This window comes from Haliotis asinina, chromosome 3 (assembly GCF_037392515.1).
Source record: "Haliotis asinina isolate JCU_RB_2024 chromosome 3, JCU_Hal_asi_v2, whole genome shotgun sequence".
Lineage (NCBI taxonomy): Eukaryota > Metazoa > Mollusca > Gastropoda > Lepetellida > Haliotidae > Haliotis > Haliotis asinina.
The window spans coordinates 40,261,217-40,277,783 of record NC_090282.1 but is presented as its reverse complement, the minus strand read 5'-3'; the positions used below and the strand labels follow the sequence as shown (position 1 = coordinate 40,277,783).

Below are 16,567 nucleotides of genomic sequence, written 5' to 3'. Positions count from 1 at the left end.
AACAACAATGTATGAGTCCTCCTACACTGATTTTCTTCCGCATTCATTACCATCCAACCACACCTTTTGATGAGTATACTGTTTTGTGTAGGCGTTAACAGCAACATTGTCGAATGGGTGAAAGACAGACCTGCCAACCCTCACGCCTTTGGCTTGAGACGCACGGTTTTTAAGCATTTGTCACGCTCTCACGGCAGACATTGATAATCTCACGCTTTTTTTAAAAAAAAATTAACGTAAATCAATCAAAGCCACTTTTTCACTCATTTTTCGCCTATCAGTTCCACTTTTTTCTTCAGCTTCAGGGGGGCGCATCGCCCCCCTCAACCCCCAACCAGGTCTCCGCCCGGGGTCCAGAGGCCCCTGGACCCCAGCTTCTCATTTTTTTTTCTTTGGGGGCTTGCAAACTCTGAAAAGAGTTCACGGTACATAGAACTCAGTATATGTCAGTGTCAATGGTTATCAGTCGTGCTTTCTCTCAGCGTCTACTAGTACTACTGGATCTCCACAGGGTTCTGTTCTTTCACCCTTACTCTTCGTTTTGTACCAGTGACTATTATTTGTCGTTTAGTAACGTGTTTACTGTAAAAATCGCAGATGACACCGCTGTTACTAGCCTAATTTTCTCATTCTGAACGTAATTATCGTAAAGGTATTGAAACATTTCTATCTTCGTGTAAAAACAATTTTCTTTTTCTGAATGTAAAGAAAACTAAGGAAATGGTAGTTGATTTTCGGAGAAATAAGGAATCTCTACATCCTCTTATAATTGATAATGCTGAAAAAAGTGAACCATTACAAATATCTGGGTGTTATTTTATATTCAAAACTTTCGTTTTCAGAACTAATCAATCACATTTACCAAAAGGGGGAACAACGACCTTATTTTCTTCGCCGCTTGAGGAACCTTTCTCTTGACAATTGACACTCTTTTATTCAAAGTGTGGTGATCTACAATTTATTTGTTTTATGCTGGAATGGGAGTCTAGCTGTCTGCTCCCAAATAAAACAAACTCTTCAAAATTGTTATTCTGCCAGTGTCTTTCGAGAATATTCCCACACTGTCAAAAAGGCAACTAAAATTATAACTAATAGTTTCCGTACTTGATCTCACCATCAAAAACTACTTCGTCTGGGCGCCGCGTTCGATTACTTTCCCTTGAAGCAAACAGAACTCTACCGTCCTTCATACCACCCAGTATTCGTGTTATTAATGCAACAAATGTTTTTGAATAGTCATCATGCATGCAATAACTACTAACGCAGTCTTGTTAATTATATGGTTAATTATGTGGAATTACCAACAATCATTTTGTGTTTATAATTATTGTGTTTATTTATGTGGTATATGTTCATTTCATTTTAAGGCCGTTTGGGGTACAAAAAGAATTTCCTCCGGAATAATAAAGTTATATCTTGTATTACCTTTCTTATCTTATTTTATGTATATGATTCAGGAAAATGAATGTATAAGAGGTTAAAGGCTAGCAGATTCCATTTCACTGTTGTTATTACAATGAGAAGCTTTCAAATTCTGAGACGTTCACAATCCAATGTGAAAAAACAGCTCTTTTTATTGAGAGAGTTTTAGCAACGGATGAAAAGAAGCGTTTTGATGAAACTGATGTGGATCTTTGGTCTTTCACAGTGAGCGTTTATCAATACCCCTTCCGTACAAATCTGTTGTCGATATGTTTAAAATAGTTTAGTTAAACCAGGGATTTTCTCTGTTTAGTCTCCCTGGTTAAGCCACGAGCTCGAGAAACAATATTCACATATTTGTACAGTACAATCACGTCTCTAGAGAAAGAGGGGGTGCAAGCTTCATTTCCACGAACTTTTTCATTTGCATAAATGAGGACATGTGTGTGTTCAACCCGAGATAAGTCTACTGATTTGAGTTTCCTGTTCATATCGGAAGACTCGCTCTGGATATGTTGGAACGTTAGATATACTTGGACTCGTCCAATCAGTAGTTATAGTTCTTCGGAAAATCAGTTAATGCATAACACAAATTAAGTCATTAGAATTTTTCTTTGTAACAAAAGGCAACATTTACTATCTGTCAGGTCTGGAAAGTAGTGGTCTTGTACATTGACTAGCACAGAACTTGCATACCTGTCCCGCGACAACCTATCTTCCCTGCAGATGACAATAAATAGACTCGTCCACTCCCTCGTAAAAGGTGAGATGACCTAATTCGAAAGGCTTGCGACAGGTAAATCAACACAAAAATGGGGAAAGAGGCCATTCTTGGCTTTATTTTCGCCGCTGTTGCCGTCGGATGCATGGTTCTAGCCTTCGCCAGTCCATATTGGGTGGAATCATTCGATAAATTCCAAGGAAGATTCACAAAAATCGGTTTATGGGAAGTCTGTTTTAACGACTACACTTTCTACAAGGATTACAATGGCAAGCGTTACCTTGGATGTTGGTACATATTCTCGCAACAGATTCGCCCGATTTGGGAATGGCTGTCACCACGTAAGTATCTAGGTGTATGTGTCAATGTTTTAAGGTGTTAGAGTTTGAAATATTCGTGATTTGATGTACCTGTTCAGGTAGTAAACAATTGAACGAATTTCAAAATGGAGGACGGAAGTCCACGGTTTGGTGACTAATCTACAGACAGACATTCCCGTACATTCCCTCAAACCAAATAGCAGCCTTGTAGGTTAACGTTTACTCTGTTTTCATATTTGTTAGGATTTGGCGGGTCCTCTATGTCGCCCCTCTTTCTAAACTTGATAACTCTATATGATTACATCGTTCAGAAAAGGTCAAATAAATATTACACTTGAGCGACACTCAATATTTCCTTATTTCCAGTTCATGAAGATTTGAAAAGATGTGGAAAGAAAACCACATTAGAAAATTCGGTAAGAGTTCCGCCCGTACCCCCACACATATCAAAATGACATGCATACCTTCCCCTAAATATATATTCAGTAAACAAACCTTACCCTAAATATACATTCAGTAAACAAGAACAGGTATTAAAAAAAACAATCAATGAACTTATTTAGTGTTGGAAATTTACACCGGGGAAGGTGGAAACATTCTATGTCAAAAGAGGGGAGTACGGTGGAATGGGCGGAACTCTTTCCGAAAATTCCTACTGCTCCTCTGAAACCTATATTCTGGCTTTTGAGGAACCTTTCCGTAGAGTTATTATTGATTGTGCTGGTACTCTGCCTAAGACTAAGTCTAGTAACCATTATATCTTCTCTCTATCATGTGTGCTTCTACCAGATTTCCTGAAGCAATTCCACTTCATGGGATTGTTGCTCCTGTGATTGTCAAGGCTTCGATGAAGTTTTTCACCTTCATTGGTTTACAAGATGTTGTTCAGTCTGATCAGCACTCAAATTTTATGTCATTTCTAAGGAGATTAATTGAAATTTGTCAAGTGAACCTGTCTACAGTTAGTTTCCAGTTTAAGTACCTCATTAAGCTCCCATTCTGAATAAACACTTAACCCATCAAAGATCCATTCTTGACCCTTATTATGCTTATGGTTGAACACCCCTTTACAATCTCTTGGGTTAGACACCCCTTTTTTGATTCTCAGGGCTAATTGGGAAGGAGGGTATGGATTTCGTAAGAAACATTAATCAAGTGTAAGAAATATTAATCTAGAGACAGTGGCTACTGCGCTCTGCGAACTAATTGTTGGTGGTAGTGCATAATTGTAGGTTGATCGGGAGTAGTGCACTTTACCAGGTGCAATATTTCCGATTTTTTTTCGGATGGATATACTCGCACCACAGGTAAGACAACCCTAACCTTTACTCACTAACCCTAAAGATCTAGAAGGGGGGTGCCCAAGGGCTAAGGATCTAGAAGCTGGGTGCCCAAGGGCTATGGATACAGCAGCAGCTCAGTAGTCCTCAGGTAGCGCGCCCGGTAAACTGCACTTTAGTCGGTTGATCATACTGATCATGTTCATTAGCCTAGACCAACTGTTCAAGCTTGCAGCATGAGTTTGATCCTTGATGCAGCTCTAGGTAGTCTAACTGAAATCCATGAGCACATCCAGTGCACATACTATTAGTATTTTGTTATATGATTTGAAACTATTTTTGCTGCTGACATATTCACTTCTGAATGAAATCATTATTATATGAATCCCATCTAACCCAGAGTCCCGACCCATCTGTCTGATTGTGTCCTCTCTGTTGCAGCATGGTTCATCTCGGTGCAGGTGATGGTCAGTTTCACCCTGTTGGTCCAAGGCCTCAATGTCATCGCACTTGTCCTCTTCTTGTTCAAGCTCTTTCCCAAAGCCCTTGAAGAGCTGATTCTGATAACTACATCTGCTGTCAATCTGTTTGCCTGTAAGTACATAGGTGTTACGGTTAATGTTCTGTGTGAGCAGACAACTCATTGAGATCTGAAGAACAAAGTGGAAAAAGTACTTTTCCTCGACCAACTGTCTTAATATCTCAGTTAGAACAATAGAAGTTGCCGTCAGAGTCCCATGCTTGTCTTAAGAGGCAGTTAATGTGGATTGAGTTGTCAGACTCTTTGTGGATGTATGTCATTGTATCCCAAATTGTGTAGATGTAAACCACTGGATTGTCTGGTCCAGACCTGAATAGTTAAAGACCATTGTCATGTAAACTTGGTTTACATGTCATGGTATCCCAGTTGTGTAGATCAGTGCTTATGCTGTTGATCACTGGATTATCTGGTCCAAACGAAGATCATTTACAGAACACTGCCATGTAGCTAGAATATTGCTGAGTGCGTTGTAAAACAATACTCACCCACTTTACTTTATTTCATAGCTGTTTGATTGTGTTTCAGTTGTCCTCATTCTGATTGCCCTCATAGTGTTTGGGGTGAAGAAAGAAGACCGTTCATGGGTGCCGCGACCCGACATGAACTTCCTGTCCTGGTCTTATGGTCTGTGCTGCATTTCTGGGCTGGCATCTTTGGTGTCAGGCTACCTGCTGTATAAGGCATCTAAGAAAACTAAGGATGATGGATATTAGTAATAGGCCGACTATTTTGTATTATTCTTGTACAGTATAGAATCAAGAAGTGGTATAAGCAGTCAAGAAACATAAATGTAACTCATCATGATCCATAGAGACATGACTTTTTAAATCACGGGATGAAAAGCCCATATTTTGATTAATATCATTATTCATTTTACGTTTTTTGTAATTGTGCTAGTGACTGCAATAAAAGTGTGTAAGTGTTTACTCTAATGAAACAATAGCTATAAACATAAACATTATGTTTCACATCATGATCAACAAATGACTATGCAAAAGAAAAATGAATTCAAACAAAAAACTATTTTAATGAGAATTCCGTATTTGCCTTGATGCATTGTGAAATCTCAGAGTGTGTTGCTCATATTTATCAGTGTAAATAGAGTGTTGATTAACCAATGCATTGTATATATTCATTGATAGGAGTGTTTATGATTCTCTACACTATTTTTTTAAATGAGATGCTAGTAGATCCATTTTCATGATGGACAAGATTCATTAACATTCCGTCTGTATATAATGATTTTATACATTCATATACCCATGTTGACCATTTTCAGCTGGATCAATTGCATGATTACCCAAACATGTTTTATCTAAAATACTTTAAAGCTGATTTTTGTTAAGGAGTGAAATTTGCAGTTGACGACAGTAAGTTGAAATTTAGTTTGTTAAACAGAGCCTTTTAATCTTGTGATTAATGTGATGGAACTTCGTGAAAATTCCGTCTGAATAACATCTAAACGAAGGTCAACGTTAATATTCTTAATTTTTTCTTACAGTTTTATAAAAACACATTTACAGACACATTGTAATCCTAGACCATTTCCCATCATTTGTATACCCATTTCGTTTTTATAATAAACTTACCTGACCAAAAACAACTGTTTCCCTTGTTGTATATAATATGGTTCATTATCACCATTAGTTCTGTATTAGACTCTACATGAGACAAATCTGTATTTTTAAGGCAATAAGCTAGTCATGTCTGGAGCTGTTGAATCCCATTCAAGCACTATTCTTGATGGATGTGCAGATGTTTAATGCAGAGTGTGTCACTTAGTGTGATGTCAGTATGTGCTGATCTCAGATAATCCCCAATCGCAAGTTCATGATAATGGGTTACAGCAAGTGTGAACAGTTAATACTTGAGGTGGCATGTCTTGACAGAAACCAGGATGGTGGTTAGCATAGTAATTAAGGTGTTTGCTCATCACACTGAAGATCCCGTTTGATTCCCCACATGGGTAAAATGTGTGAAGTTCATTTTGGTGTCCCCAACCGTGATATTGAAGGGAATGTTGCTAAAAGTAGTGTAAAACTAAACTCACTCGCTCACTCTTGTCAGAAACTGAACTTTTGTAAAAGCCTGTATCATGATGTGCCTCTCATCTCATCATCACATCTCATGTGCTTGTTTCTTGTCTTCAGTACAAAACTTATTTTTGTCCATTCTAAACCTCTTGAAATTTGGTACCTACAGTTGTTTCCCTTGAGGATGCCAATAAACAACGAAAGTTTTTGGGGTGTCAGTGCTGTACCCATGTTCCTGAGACTCACCAAAGTGGTAAACTTTCAGACCAGGGATGTGAGTGAGTGAGTGAATTTAATTTTACATCACATTTGGCAATATTCCAGCTATATGGCAGCGGTCTGTAAATAATCGAATCTGGGCCAGACAGTTCAGTAATCAACAGCATGAGCATTGATCTGGGAACCATACCAAGTCAGTGAGCCTGACCAGCTGATCGCTTCTCACAACAAGCATAGTCGCCTTTTGTGGCAAGCTTGGCTTGCTGAAGGTCTGTTCTACCCTGGATCTTCACGGTCACCTGGGCTGTGAGGTAACCAAGTGATTAATGTTGTTGGGTTCACTTTCCCAGGTGCATTTTGTCGTGTAAGCCCGACAGGTTGCAAAGTTTTAAGTTTACATAGTATAGTTCAATAGCAGAAACCATGTGTAAGAATGGGTTTTGTATAATGGTAGCTACACCCCTGAATGCGCGAAGACCATTTCTGGTGGCCCCTGTCGTGTTATGGTAGCAGACTAAAACTAAACTCACCTTTTAGACCCGTGTCTTCAGACTTTCCTTCCGTTTTCATGTTAAAATACACACAATGATATAATGCTTATCAATGCTGCACCCACAATATTTCAGACACCTGTCTATTAAACCAGTTTCATCTCTTTACCTTCGTCATATATTTTATGGATAATTACTGGCATGACCCAGAGACCATATAATAAATTATATGGTCTCTGCATGGACGAATGTGCAACGAACATCATACAATGTTCACTCACTGGTCTGCAGATGACTTCAGGTTTGATTGAGTTGTCTCCCTTGCGACTGAATTCGAACCACTGAAACATGGCTATTCGCTTCCAAATAATTCAGTCATATCCTCTATATTTTCACTTAACAAACAACAATAACAATAAAAACAAACAACACTTAATTGTTCATTCTTTGGATCTTAAAACTACAATTTGATATGAGAAGTGAAAATACTTTTGATGTCCAGTAATCTCTCTTTCTTTTTGTTCTTCAAATCAGATACCACAAAAGCATCATTAGTGTTCAGTGTGGTTTCTTGATACTGAAAAGGCTTGCGTTATTGAAAAGTGTGCGTGTGTCTGTCTGTGTGTCTTTGTGTGTTTCAGTATCTGGAGAAGGGCAGTTTTGTACGTTTTGTGACATCTGTGTTCAGAAACCATGTTCATGGGCTAACTATCCTGGCAATACACAACAGGCCCAGTTAAGATGAACTTCGAGGAACATACATGGGACATGATAATCCGTAACTGTGGGTTGCGAGTAGATTTTGTACATACCCCTTTAGCTCATTGTTCTTCGAAATTTGAAATCGAAAGCATCAACTCAGATGGTCTATTTTTTAATCGTTTGTGATGTCATAAACAGCAGACTTCGCCTTCAAATTATTTGCAATATAGAGTCCACGTGACCCCACGCTGATATTGCTCTTCACAGACAGTGAAAACAACTGTACCTCTACAAACAAGCCACTCAGCAAAGAGTAAAACAACGCGTGAGTGAGTTTAGTTTTACGCCGCGTTTTAGCAATATTCCAGCACAATCACAGCGGGGGACACCCGAAAATGGGCTTCACATATTGTACCCATGTGGGGAATCGAACCCGGGTCATCGGCAAAGAGTAAAATAAATAAAGATGAATTCCTGAAAAGTATTTTGTCCCTAACCCACCTCTAAGAGTCTTGCTGACTGCATGTTGTTTAGGCTTAAAAAAGGCGATAAATGATCGAGTCTTCCGACTACACACCCCTACATGATTAACGATTACAACGGAATGGGCACCACAAACTAGTTAAACACTTCTTTACAATCATTTGGGTTATACACCCCACTTTACGAATCGCTAGGGTTATTTGTTAGGCATCCGATTCATCGTCTTGTGGTTGCTGGAGGAACTACGGTAAAACTCCAAGGGACCCCGGGTACAGACACTATACCTCTTGCTCACCCCCTATCGTCAAGCTGGAAGTACTGGGTATACCGTAGGTCAGGTAAAGGCACGTCGTCAACAGGTGTGGGATACTGACAGGTAAACGTCAACTACCTGGCACACTACCTGGCAGGTAACGGCGTTGTCTGTATGCCTTGGAAACATCCACATGACTGTTTGGTTCGACATAATCAGGTAGTTGATCAGTCCTTGGGATGAAGTCACCACATAGCATGATTAAGGGGTCTGATTTTAGCTGTTTCCAAAAGAGTTTCTTCCAAAACAGTTATGCCATTATTATTAACATTGTCACCACAGAAGGATGCATGCCTTCGTGGAATGTACACAAATCCTAATAAAATGTCACATTCTGCACCAATGTTTATCAACACTGAAAAATACCAATATGACATTTATAAATACAAGTGAAAAGTAATATATCTTTAGATAAATACATGTAAACCACTACAATAACGATCCTTGTTCTCATGAAACCTTAGGTTGTATTCTAACTATTTACAGGGGATCTGTAAATGATCGAGGGATGGTGAGGTAGCCCAATGGTTAAAGCGTTCGCTCTTCACACCGAAGACCAGAGTTCGATTCCCGACATGGGTACATTGTGTGCAGTCCATTTCTGGTGTCCACTGACGTGATATTACTGGAATATTGCCGAAAGCGGCGTAAAACGATACTCACTCACTGTAATGTGACACATGTCATTGATACGTGTCATTGGTCTGTGCAGTTGGGATGAGATGCCAAACAACCCAGTCTGTTCTCTAGGCCTGACGACCCGATGGTTTAAGTCGCCTCCTTGGACCAATACTCTGACCTGGAATGCCTGTTTCACATCTTTAGTGATTAGATTCTACGGCATGTCTTAGTGATGCGATATATTGTGTAGAATAGAATTATAGGTATACGTTTGTTCATCATGTCAGGTACTCATATTTGCATATCCCTGGGTTCATAGCTTCCACCGTCATCTTTCCGTTGGATATGCACTTTCTACAGCAAACAAAAAAAAGTTATTTGTGGTATTCCAAAGGTATATCAGTGACCAGTTACTTCCCTTTGCTCACACATGTATCGCACAACCTTTCGCGTTTTCTTGGAGTTGCTTCTCTAGCTAATAGAGAGTTTTACACACACTAGTTAACGTCCGTTAGAAAGCCCACTACATGCACAACAGTTCCTTCGTTTTTGCTGTAATATTCCGATAAGGCCATTGTTAGATCAACCGCACTAACATTGTGAATAACCCTTTGCACGTAGTATCGACCACACATGGTAGGTTTTGTCTCGTCACGAGAGATTATACCTTTCCCTTCTTAAACTGATCTTACACTGTAAGTGTAAGAACGTCTTATATTCTTTCGTCTAAATTAGAGAAGTCAGAATGGCAGCGAACACTCTACCTCCAGATTTACGGGTAGGTTTTTTGGGAGCAGGAAAGATGGCTCAAGCACTCGCGAGCGGCTTCGTTAAGACAGGTGAGTTGTGTAGTTCTTCCTATTTGTATTCTTATGTATGGTTTTGTATGCAATCAGCGTTATTTTGATGTAGCGTGACTTTGTGTGAATAGCACAGACCAATACAAGAACAGCTGATTAAGTGTATAGACAGCGATTATTCAATGAGACCTGTAGTGTAAAAGCACCTCGTAGAGGTACAGTATGGTTTTGGAAAACATCCCTAGCTGTTTGTCGAACGAGATACTTGTATAGATCTTGATGACAGACTCAACCCGACGAAGCGGGACAAACTCGATTATCAACAGGACGCTATCATAGGGCTTAGTGCATCCTTACATAACGAAATCATTCATGTGCATATAACGATGAAATCTAGGGAAAACCTTTGAAAACATCTTCCGCTGGATTAGCTAAGATACATGTATATACGTTAGCTACAACTGGATTACCAATGAATATCCATTTCTCATTATTTTTAAACTGACACGTGACGTATTCAGTCTTGTAAGATTTAACGTTATAATATATTCGCATGAAAGGTATTGTATATAGAGGATACTATATGGGTACCCATATCAGATCATATTTACGACACAAGTGCCTAAATGCCGATATTTCTCGAGCAAGAGCGAGGGATGTACCGATATTTAGGCACGATGGTCGTAAACATGGTATGATATAGGCACGAATGTAATATTCTATTTATTACCGAAGCCATCAAATTGAGGAAAATATACCCAATCCTACTTTCAAACAGACTGTCTACCCGCCGTCGCCGCCTCCGCATATAAAACGCAACGTCATGGATGAAACGTGACGTCATAGCATTGTACATGACGTCATGTCACCATGACAAAGTGATATTGTGCCCTAGGACATCGTATGAAAAATATGACTCCCGATATGTTCGCTCTTGTAGGTATTAATAAAAAAGAATACACGCAGTTGCTATTATAGTGTAATACCTTCCAGGGCTCGTAAAAGCGTGCAACGTTACAGCCAGCCGCCGACACCCCGAGGCCCCGAATATTCTCAAGGTAGAGTATGACAGACGTTAATTTCCGCCACTGAATCATCAGTTTTCAAAACGTAGCTAGGATTCTGGATTGCAGATTAATTCTTTGCAAACCATTCTTTTCGAAAGAAGCGATTCAGGAGCGTATGATTAATTTTCCAGGATCTTGGAGCGGACCGAGCTCGTTCGATGACAGGGTGAAACCAGATTGTCTGCTTTTGCGTACAGTCAGCTGGAACACTGCTTATTGCCGTGTAAAACTAACCCTTGCAAGGCGCCCTCATTATGTCGCTCTTAATATGAAGTACACGGGCGTGACCTTTTCGAATTTTGAAGAATATGCATTGCATGATTTGCAGGACATGGGTGTCATGGTAACGGGGGATAACCAGGAGGTCGTTAGACGCAGCAACTTGGTTTTCATTGCTGTCAAGCCATACATGGTGACCGCTGTGTTAGAAGAAGTAGCAGAAACTGTCACAGCCGATAAGGTGATAATTTCCATAGCCGCGGGAATCACCATGGATACCCTAGAGAAGGTATAACGATAGATACTGTTATTTCTTACGTTAGGATACATCATTCTGTCAGTCAGTCTTTTCCCACGTCGTGTTTTTTCCGTGCTCATATTGCTTCGTATGATTGTGTATTGTGTACCGATGAACAATGTTCAATGTTTGTGGACTTTCATTTTCCCTTCCAGGGGTTGCCCACCGGGACTCGTCTTATACGGGTTGTTCCAAATCTTCCCGCCCTGGTAGGTCAGGGGGCGGCGGTATTGTCACGGGGAATAACGGCACGGGGTGAGGATGTGTCGTTGGTGATGACGTTGGTGAGGAGCGTAGGGCAGTGCGAGGAAGTACCAGAAAGTCTACAAGACTGTGCCACCGGAGTCAGCGGCAGCGGTCCAGCATATGTAAGCACCATCACTATCACCACAGCAGGGGCGATGGGGGTATCTTCCCATTATGACTACTCCCATTATGACTACTAATTAAAATACACATGTAATGGACGGTATCTTCCCATTATGACTACTCCTATTCTGACTACTAAAAAAATAATCATATTATGGACGGTATCTTCCCATTATGCCTACTCCCATTATGCCTACTAATTAAAATACACATATAATGGACCACCCCTGCACTTAATAATGTACTGTGAACCCGATGGGGTAGCCCAGTGGTTACAGGTCGTTAGTAGTATTAGTAATAAGGCCACGAGCTTATTAGACAAATGAGCTCGTGGCCTTATTACTAACACTGCTTCGCTCGTCGCCAGAAGACATGAGTTCGATTCCTCATATGGATACAACATGTGAAGCCCACTTTGGGTGTCTCCCCCCGTGATGGTGCTAGAATATTGCCAAAGCGGTGTAAAACTGAACACTGCCACCCCTACCATTGCTCAAGGAGACCTTTCTGTAACATGCGATTTGAAAGCCGTTAACCTGTTGTGATTTACCTGAAGTAATAATTAAAGTCGAATACATTTCATCTCGCCACTTATTAGTAACTCTAAACGATTTCGTTTGTTTATTTCTTGCATCAGCATTCCTGCTGAATGAGATAGAGTTGGGCAATCTGAATCTCTAGGATGGTTTTTCACCTACCCAAATATCGAACAATCCTGGTTTCTCGTATGTTAATTAATTAAGAAGGACTGAAAGTATGTGGATTTTACCCCGTCTGTCTATAACAGCCTACACTGAGTAATATGCTGTTTATTATAATGCAAATTAAGGACACTGTCGAATCTATAATCTGTCGTACAGACCCTGAAGCAAATATGTCCAAGAAAGCACACGGAAGTCTAGAAAATGTGGCAAATCTAGTACAGACCTTGAAGCAAATATATCCAAGAAAGCCCACGCAAGTCTAGAAAAAGTGGCACGTCTAGATTTCCTTAGCTTCTGAAAATGAAGAAAGTCCTATGGATCCATTTCATTATGTTGTTGTATTTACAATGACCTTTTGCAATAGAATATGTCAGAGACTTTAGTTGTTAGTCTATCAGATCGTCTGCTCTCTGGAATACATACATTAATCATACACCATGAAATGTTTTTTTTCCTGTTGGACTTTAGTCCCACTCCTGTGATACTACTAAATCACATTTCCAGGCATTTACAGCAATCGAGGCCCTATCAGACGGAGGCGTGAAGATGGGGATCCCCAGAGACCTGGCCATGAAGCTTGCAGCACAGACCATGATGGTGAGAGAGTATGGCCATTTCCAAACGGCAGTCCATGTGCTAGTCCACATAAGGGAGATAACTCGCCATCCTTTCTTGCAAGCCTACTAAACTTAGCAAAGCATGGAAACTCTACCACGTTCTCGAGATTTGTCCTTGATTTCCAGGGAGCTGCCAAGATGGTTCTGGAGTCTGGAAAACACCCTGGTCAACTAAAAGATGAAGTCTGCTCCCCCGGGGGAACCACCATTGCTGCCATGCATAAACTTGAGAAGGCTGGGTTTAGGGGGGCTTTGATAGATGCAGTGGAAGTGGCAACACTTCGAGCTAGAGAGCTGGGACAGAAGAAGTGAACAGTGTATATAGTGTTCCCTCAACTCAACTACTATGATTAACGAAAAAATGAAATGTCCAGGTGATCAGAGCTTCAGTTAGAAAGGACAATCTTCTCAAAGTTTATTTGCGGCACAACACAACTGGGTGGTTTTAGAAGCCACTTAGTGAATTTGTAAAGTACCATTGCACTGTATGGGGCCACTCATGACATGTATAACCTTTTGACCATCAACCAGTGAAAGAAATGCTCAAAAACTGAAATTCTTTAAATTCAAATGAATCGGGATGATACAAATTTAATAGGCTTTCGTCATTATTTGACATTCAGTTATTTATGATACAACAATGATACCTATTTTCTTAACATATTTATTGTTTATGTACTTATTGTGTAAGCTAAGAGCTGTATACTGAAGTATACTGAAAGGGTCTCAGTATATGCAATACAAATGACAACCCGAACATATAGTATCAACTGGGCCACCGAAATGTGAACGGGTATTACAGAAGGCTGGACTTAAGGTGGTAACGAAATAACAAAAGCGAAGGCTCAGAAAGTTACATGAGCAAATGTGAACAAATGTGATGCCGCACGACCGTCGGGCGTTACTGCATGGGGAAGCTCTTTGACATGGCGAGCGTGTCGACTTGATAGAAGAATCTCAGATTTATGCAGTTGAATCAAATCGCTATATCATTCTCGCATTCGGTGTTCCACTTTTGTTTATCCACTTGAGATTTATTGTGACTGTCTTTATATTAGCATAATAAATAATTTATGAGCGATATTTTTTTTATCTTTTGCGTATTTGTGTACTGATTTATTCACACGACACACGTGTTTTAAGCTGGATTCACAATGTCAGTAGAATCAAGACTGACTTACTCGTCATCTGAAACAACACTTGCTTTCCGATTCATTGAAAATGGGTGATACAGTCTCACATGGAAAGTCATTCATGACGGGGCTTAGTGCTTAAAGCGTTCTCTCATCACACCGAAGTCTCCGGTTCGATTCGCCATAAGGGGACAATGTGTGAAGCCCATTTCTTGTGTCGTGATATTGCTGGGATATTGTTAACAGCGGAGTGGAACCATACTCGTTCACTTGCTCATTCATGACGTCATATTTTGCACGCTTTCTGGGTGTGAGTGAACTTAAGACTCATGAGTCATTGAGTTTCCATTTGCCATCGATTTCTATTTTTAATTGTCATGGATTCAAGAACATTCTTTTCTTCATGTAACGCAGTATTATATATTATTTCTATATATTTGATATTCTTTATCACAGTATTGCAGTTGAACAATACAGTGTCCTAAGAGGGGACTAACAGGATCGGGTTGTCGACACGTTCCAATCGCGTAGTACTCTGTTTTGAAACAGTCGTTTTGTGAACCCACTTTTAGCAAGTGCGACGATTTATAGGCTAATGTATTCCACTACGATAATACGTGTATAGCTCTTGTTAATGTGATATTTGTTGAGGATGCAATGCCGAGTTTCTCGTGAACTTAGCTTTTAGACTCGTGTATACCGCTTGACTACGGGCGTTTCTTATCTTGTTGCTGTGTTATTGAATGTCTCCTCTTAAGAGACCCGGAACATGTGGATCTGAAACAGAAAGTAAAGCATTGCACAGACACACACACATCGCACGCACGTAGGTACGTACACACGCACGCACGCATGCACACAGGCACTGTCGTTTAATAGACGCCTTTAATAGGGATATGATGACAACAATGTTTGCGGGATTATTACTGTTTGTGGTGTAAATAGTTTACTCAATATATATCTACCTTCAACACAACTGAGGAACGCAAGTGCGAATTTTGACTGAATGAACAAACAAAATACAATGTATATATGTTAGAGTCAGACTGTGATATCAGTCATGTCGTGAATTCAGTCATTTTCGTCTACGAGGGTCAACCATTTCGCGTCAGTCTGTGTAACAACAATCAATATACTTCAGTCAGTTTATGAAAGTTCACTTAATGACCTAATCTACAAAAGCGGATAACAATTACAATATCACTTATTGTCACTAAAAGTTAAAACTATTGCAGCAGAACCTCAGCTTGGCTTTAAAACATTTACACCTGTTTGTTTGACACTTGCCGTGTCCATAGCAGCCACAGCTTACAAACCCTTGTCCGCCACATATGAATGACATGACATTTAATGAAATGACTGAAGTATACTGATTGTTGTCACACAATGTGACGAGAAATGACTGACCCTCTTAGTCATTTCACGAAATGAATGAATATTTTCACAATGGGACTGTAACATATGTATGTACTATTTACTCCGTGTGCATATGGGTTTTTAATTACACCTGCGGCGAATATATTCATGTTATTATAACAGAGACTATAAAACATACCTATGTGGGTATTATTGATTATTCAAGATGAATACGGAAAAAGATATGTTTTAGAAATAAGAACAAGAAATGGGTCGTGGGCGTGTGGTGATAGGTGCAGGCGACTTATCATTTAGAATGCTAGTTATGATACCTATTTCCAGGGGTTCAAGTTTTTTTAAAAACCACTTAAATTGTCACAGGACAAGTGACTTTTTGAGAGTAGTCCTGACAAATTTTCCACTTGCCATTATTTTAATGACATAATTATGATAATTTAAATATGAAAGAATAAATCGACATGTTATTTGATGTTAATGTTTAGTGGACTATTTATTAAGAAGCGATAAATGGCAAACAAAAATAACTCAACTTTATTATCATTGTGAAATTCAGTGGGTACATGTTTAGCAGATATGAAATGAAATCGAAGTGTATTTGCAGTTTGAAACCGTAAGCAGAAATTATCTAGTAGCCAACGGACAGGTACGATACCATTGTTTGATTGCCCGAAATAAAAACCGATTTGCCCCGGGCGTCTGGCGATGGGAGTTTGAACCCATGATTTCAAGTAGATAAAAGCAACAAAACCGCCTCCATGTCCACACAAGCTAAAAGCAGAGTCGATTATACAATTGTACATGTATCATGAGCCTATGTTTGTTTCAGCAGTAGTACAG

The 16,567-nt window shown here is 39.7% G+C and overlaps 2 protein-coding genes across 2 annotated transcripts; both read left to right on the top strand.

The window, feature by feature from the left end:
- Positions 1-2,156: 2,156 nt before the first annotated feature.
- LOC137277996 (uncharacterized) lies at positions 2,157-5,888 on the top strand. The gene is made up of 3 exons (XM_067810025.1): positions 2,157-2,484; positions 4,185-4,337; positions 4,810-5,888. Exons 1-3 carry the CDS (start codon positions 2,235-2,237, stop codon positions 4,995-4,997), a joined length of 591 nt encoding a protein of 196 aa, XP_067666126.1. The 5' UTR covers positions 2,157-2,234; the 3' UTR covers positions 4,998-5,888.
- Positions 5,889-9,558: 3,670 nt separating this feature from the next.
- Positions 9,559-14,303, top strand: LOC137277995 (pyrroline-5-carboxylate reductase 2-like). The gene is made up of 6 exons (XM_067810023.1): positions 9,559-9,985; positions 10,940-11,004; positions 11,342-11,521; positions 11,686-11,898; positions 13,108-13,200; positions 13,347-14,303. Exons 1-6 carry the CDS (start codon positions 9,892-9,894, stop codon positions 13,530-13,532), a joined length of 831 nt encoding a protein of 276 aa, XP_067666124.1. The 5' UTR covers positions 9,559-9,891; the 3' UTR covers positions 13,533-14,303.
- The last annotated feature ends 2,264 nt before the right edge of the window (positions 14,304-16,567 follow it).

What these genes read in the sequence shown, in the direction of transcription:
- LOC137277995 (XM_067810023.1), top strand. Translation starts at nt 9,892, where the DNA reads ATGGCAGCGAACACTCTACCTCCAGATTTACGGGTAGGTTTTTTGGGA. An exon ending in GAGCGGCTTCGTTAAGACAG is followed by an intron (nt 9,986 to 10,939) that starts GTGAGTTGTGTA and finishes AATACCTTCCAG; the next exon opens with GGCTCGTAAAAGCGTGCAAC. An exon ending in AGGCCCCGAATATTCTCAAG is followed by an intron (nt 11,005 to 11,341) that starts GTAGAGTATGAC and finishes CATGATTTGCAG; the next exon opens with GACATGGGTGTCATGGTAAC.
- LOC137277996 (XM_067810025.1), top strand. Translation starts at nt 2,235, where the DNA reads ATGGGGAAAGAGGCCATTCTTGGCTTTATTTTCGCCGCTGTTGCCGTC. An exon ending in TTGGGAATGGCTGTCACCAC is followed by an intron (nt 2,485 to 4,184) that starts GTAAGTATCTAG and finishes TCTCTGTTGCAG; the next exon opens with CATGGTTCATCTCGGTGCAG. An exon ending in TGCTGTCAATCTGTTTGCCT is followed by an intron (nt 4,338 to 4,809) that starts GTAAGTACATAG and finishes ATTGTGTTTCAG; the next exon opens with TTGTCCTCATTCTGATTGCC.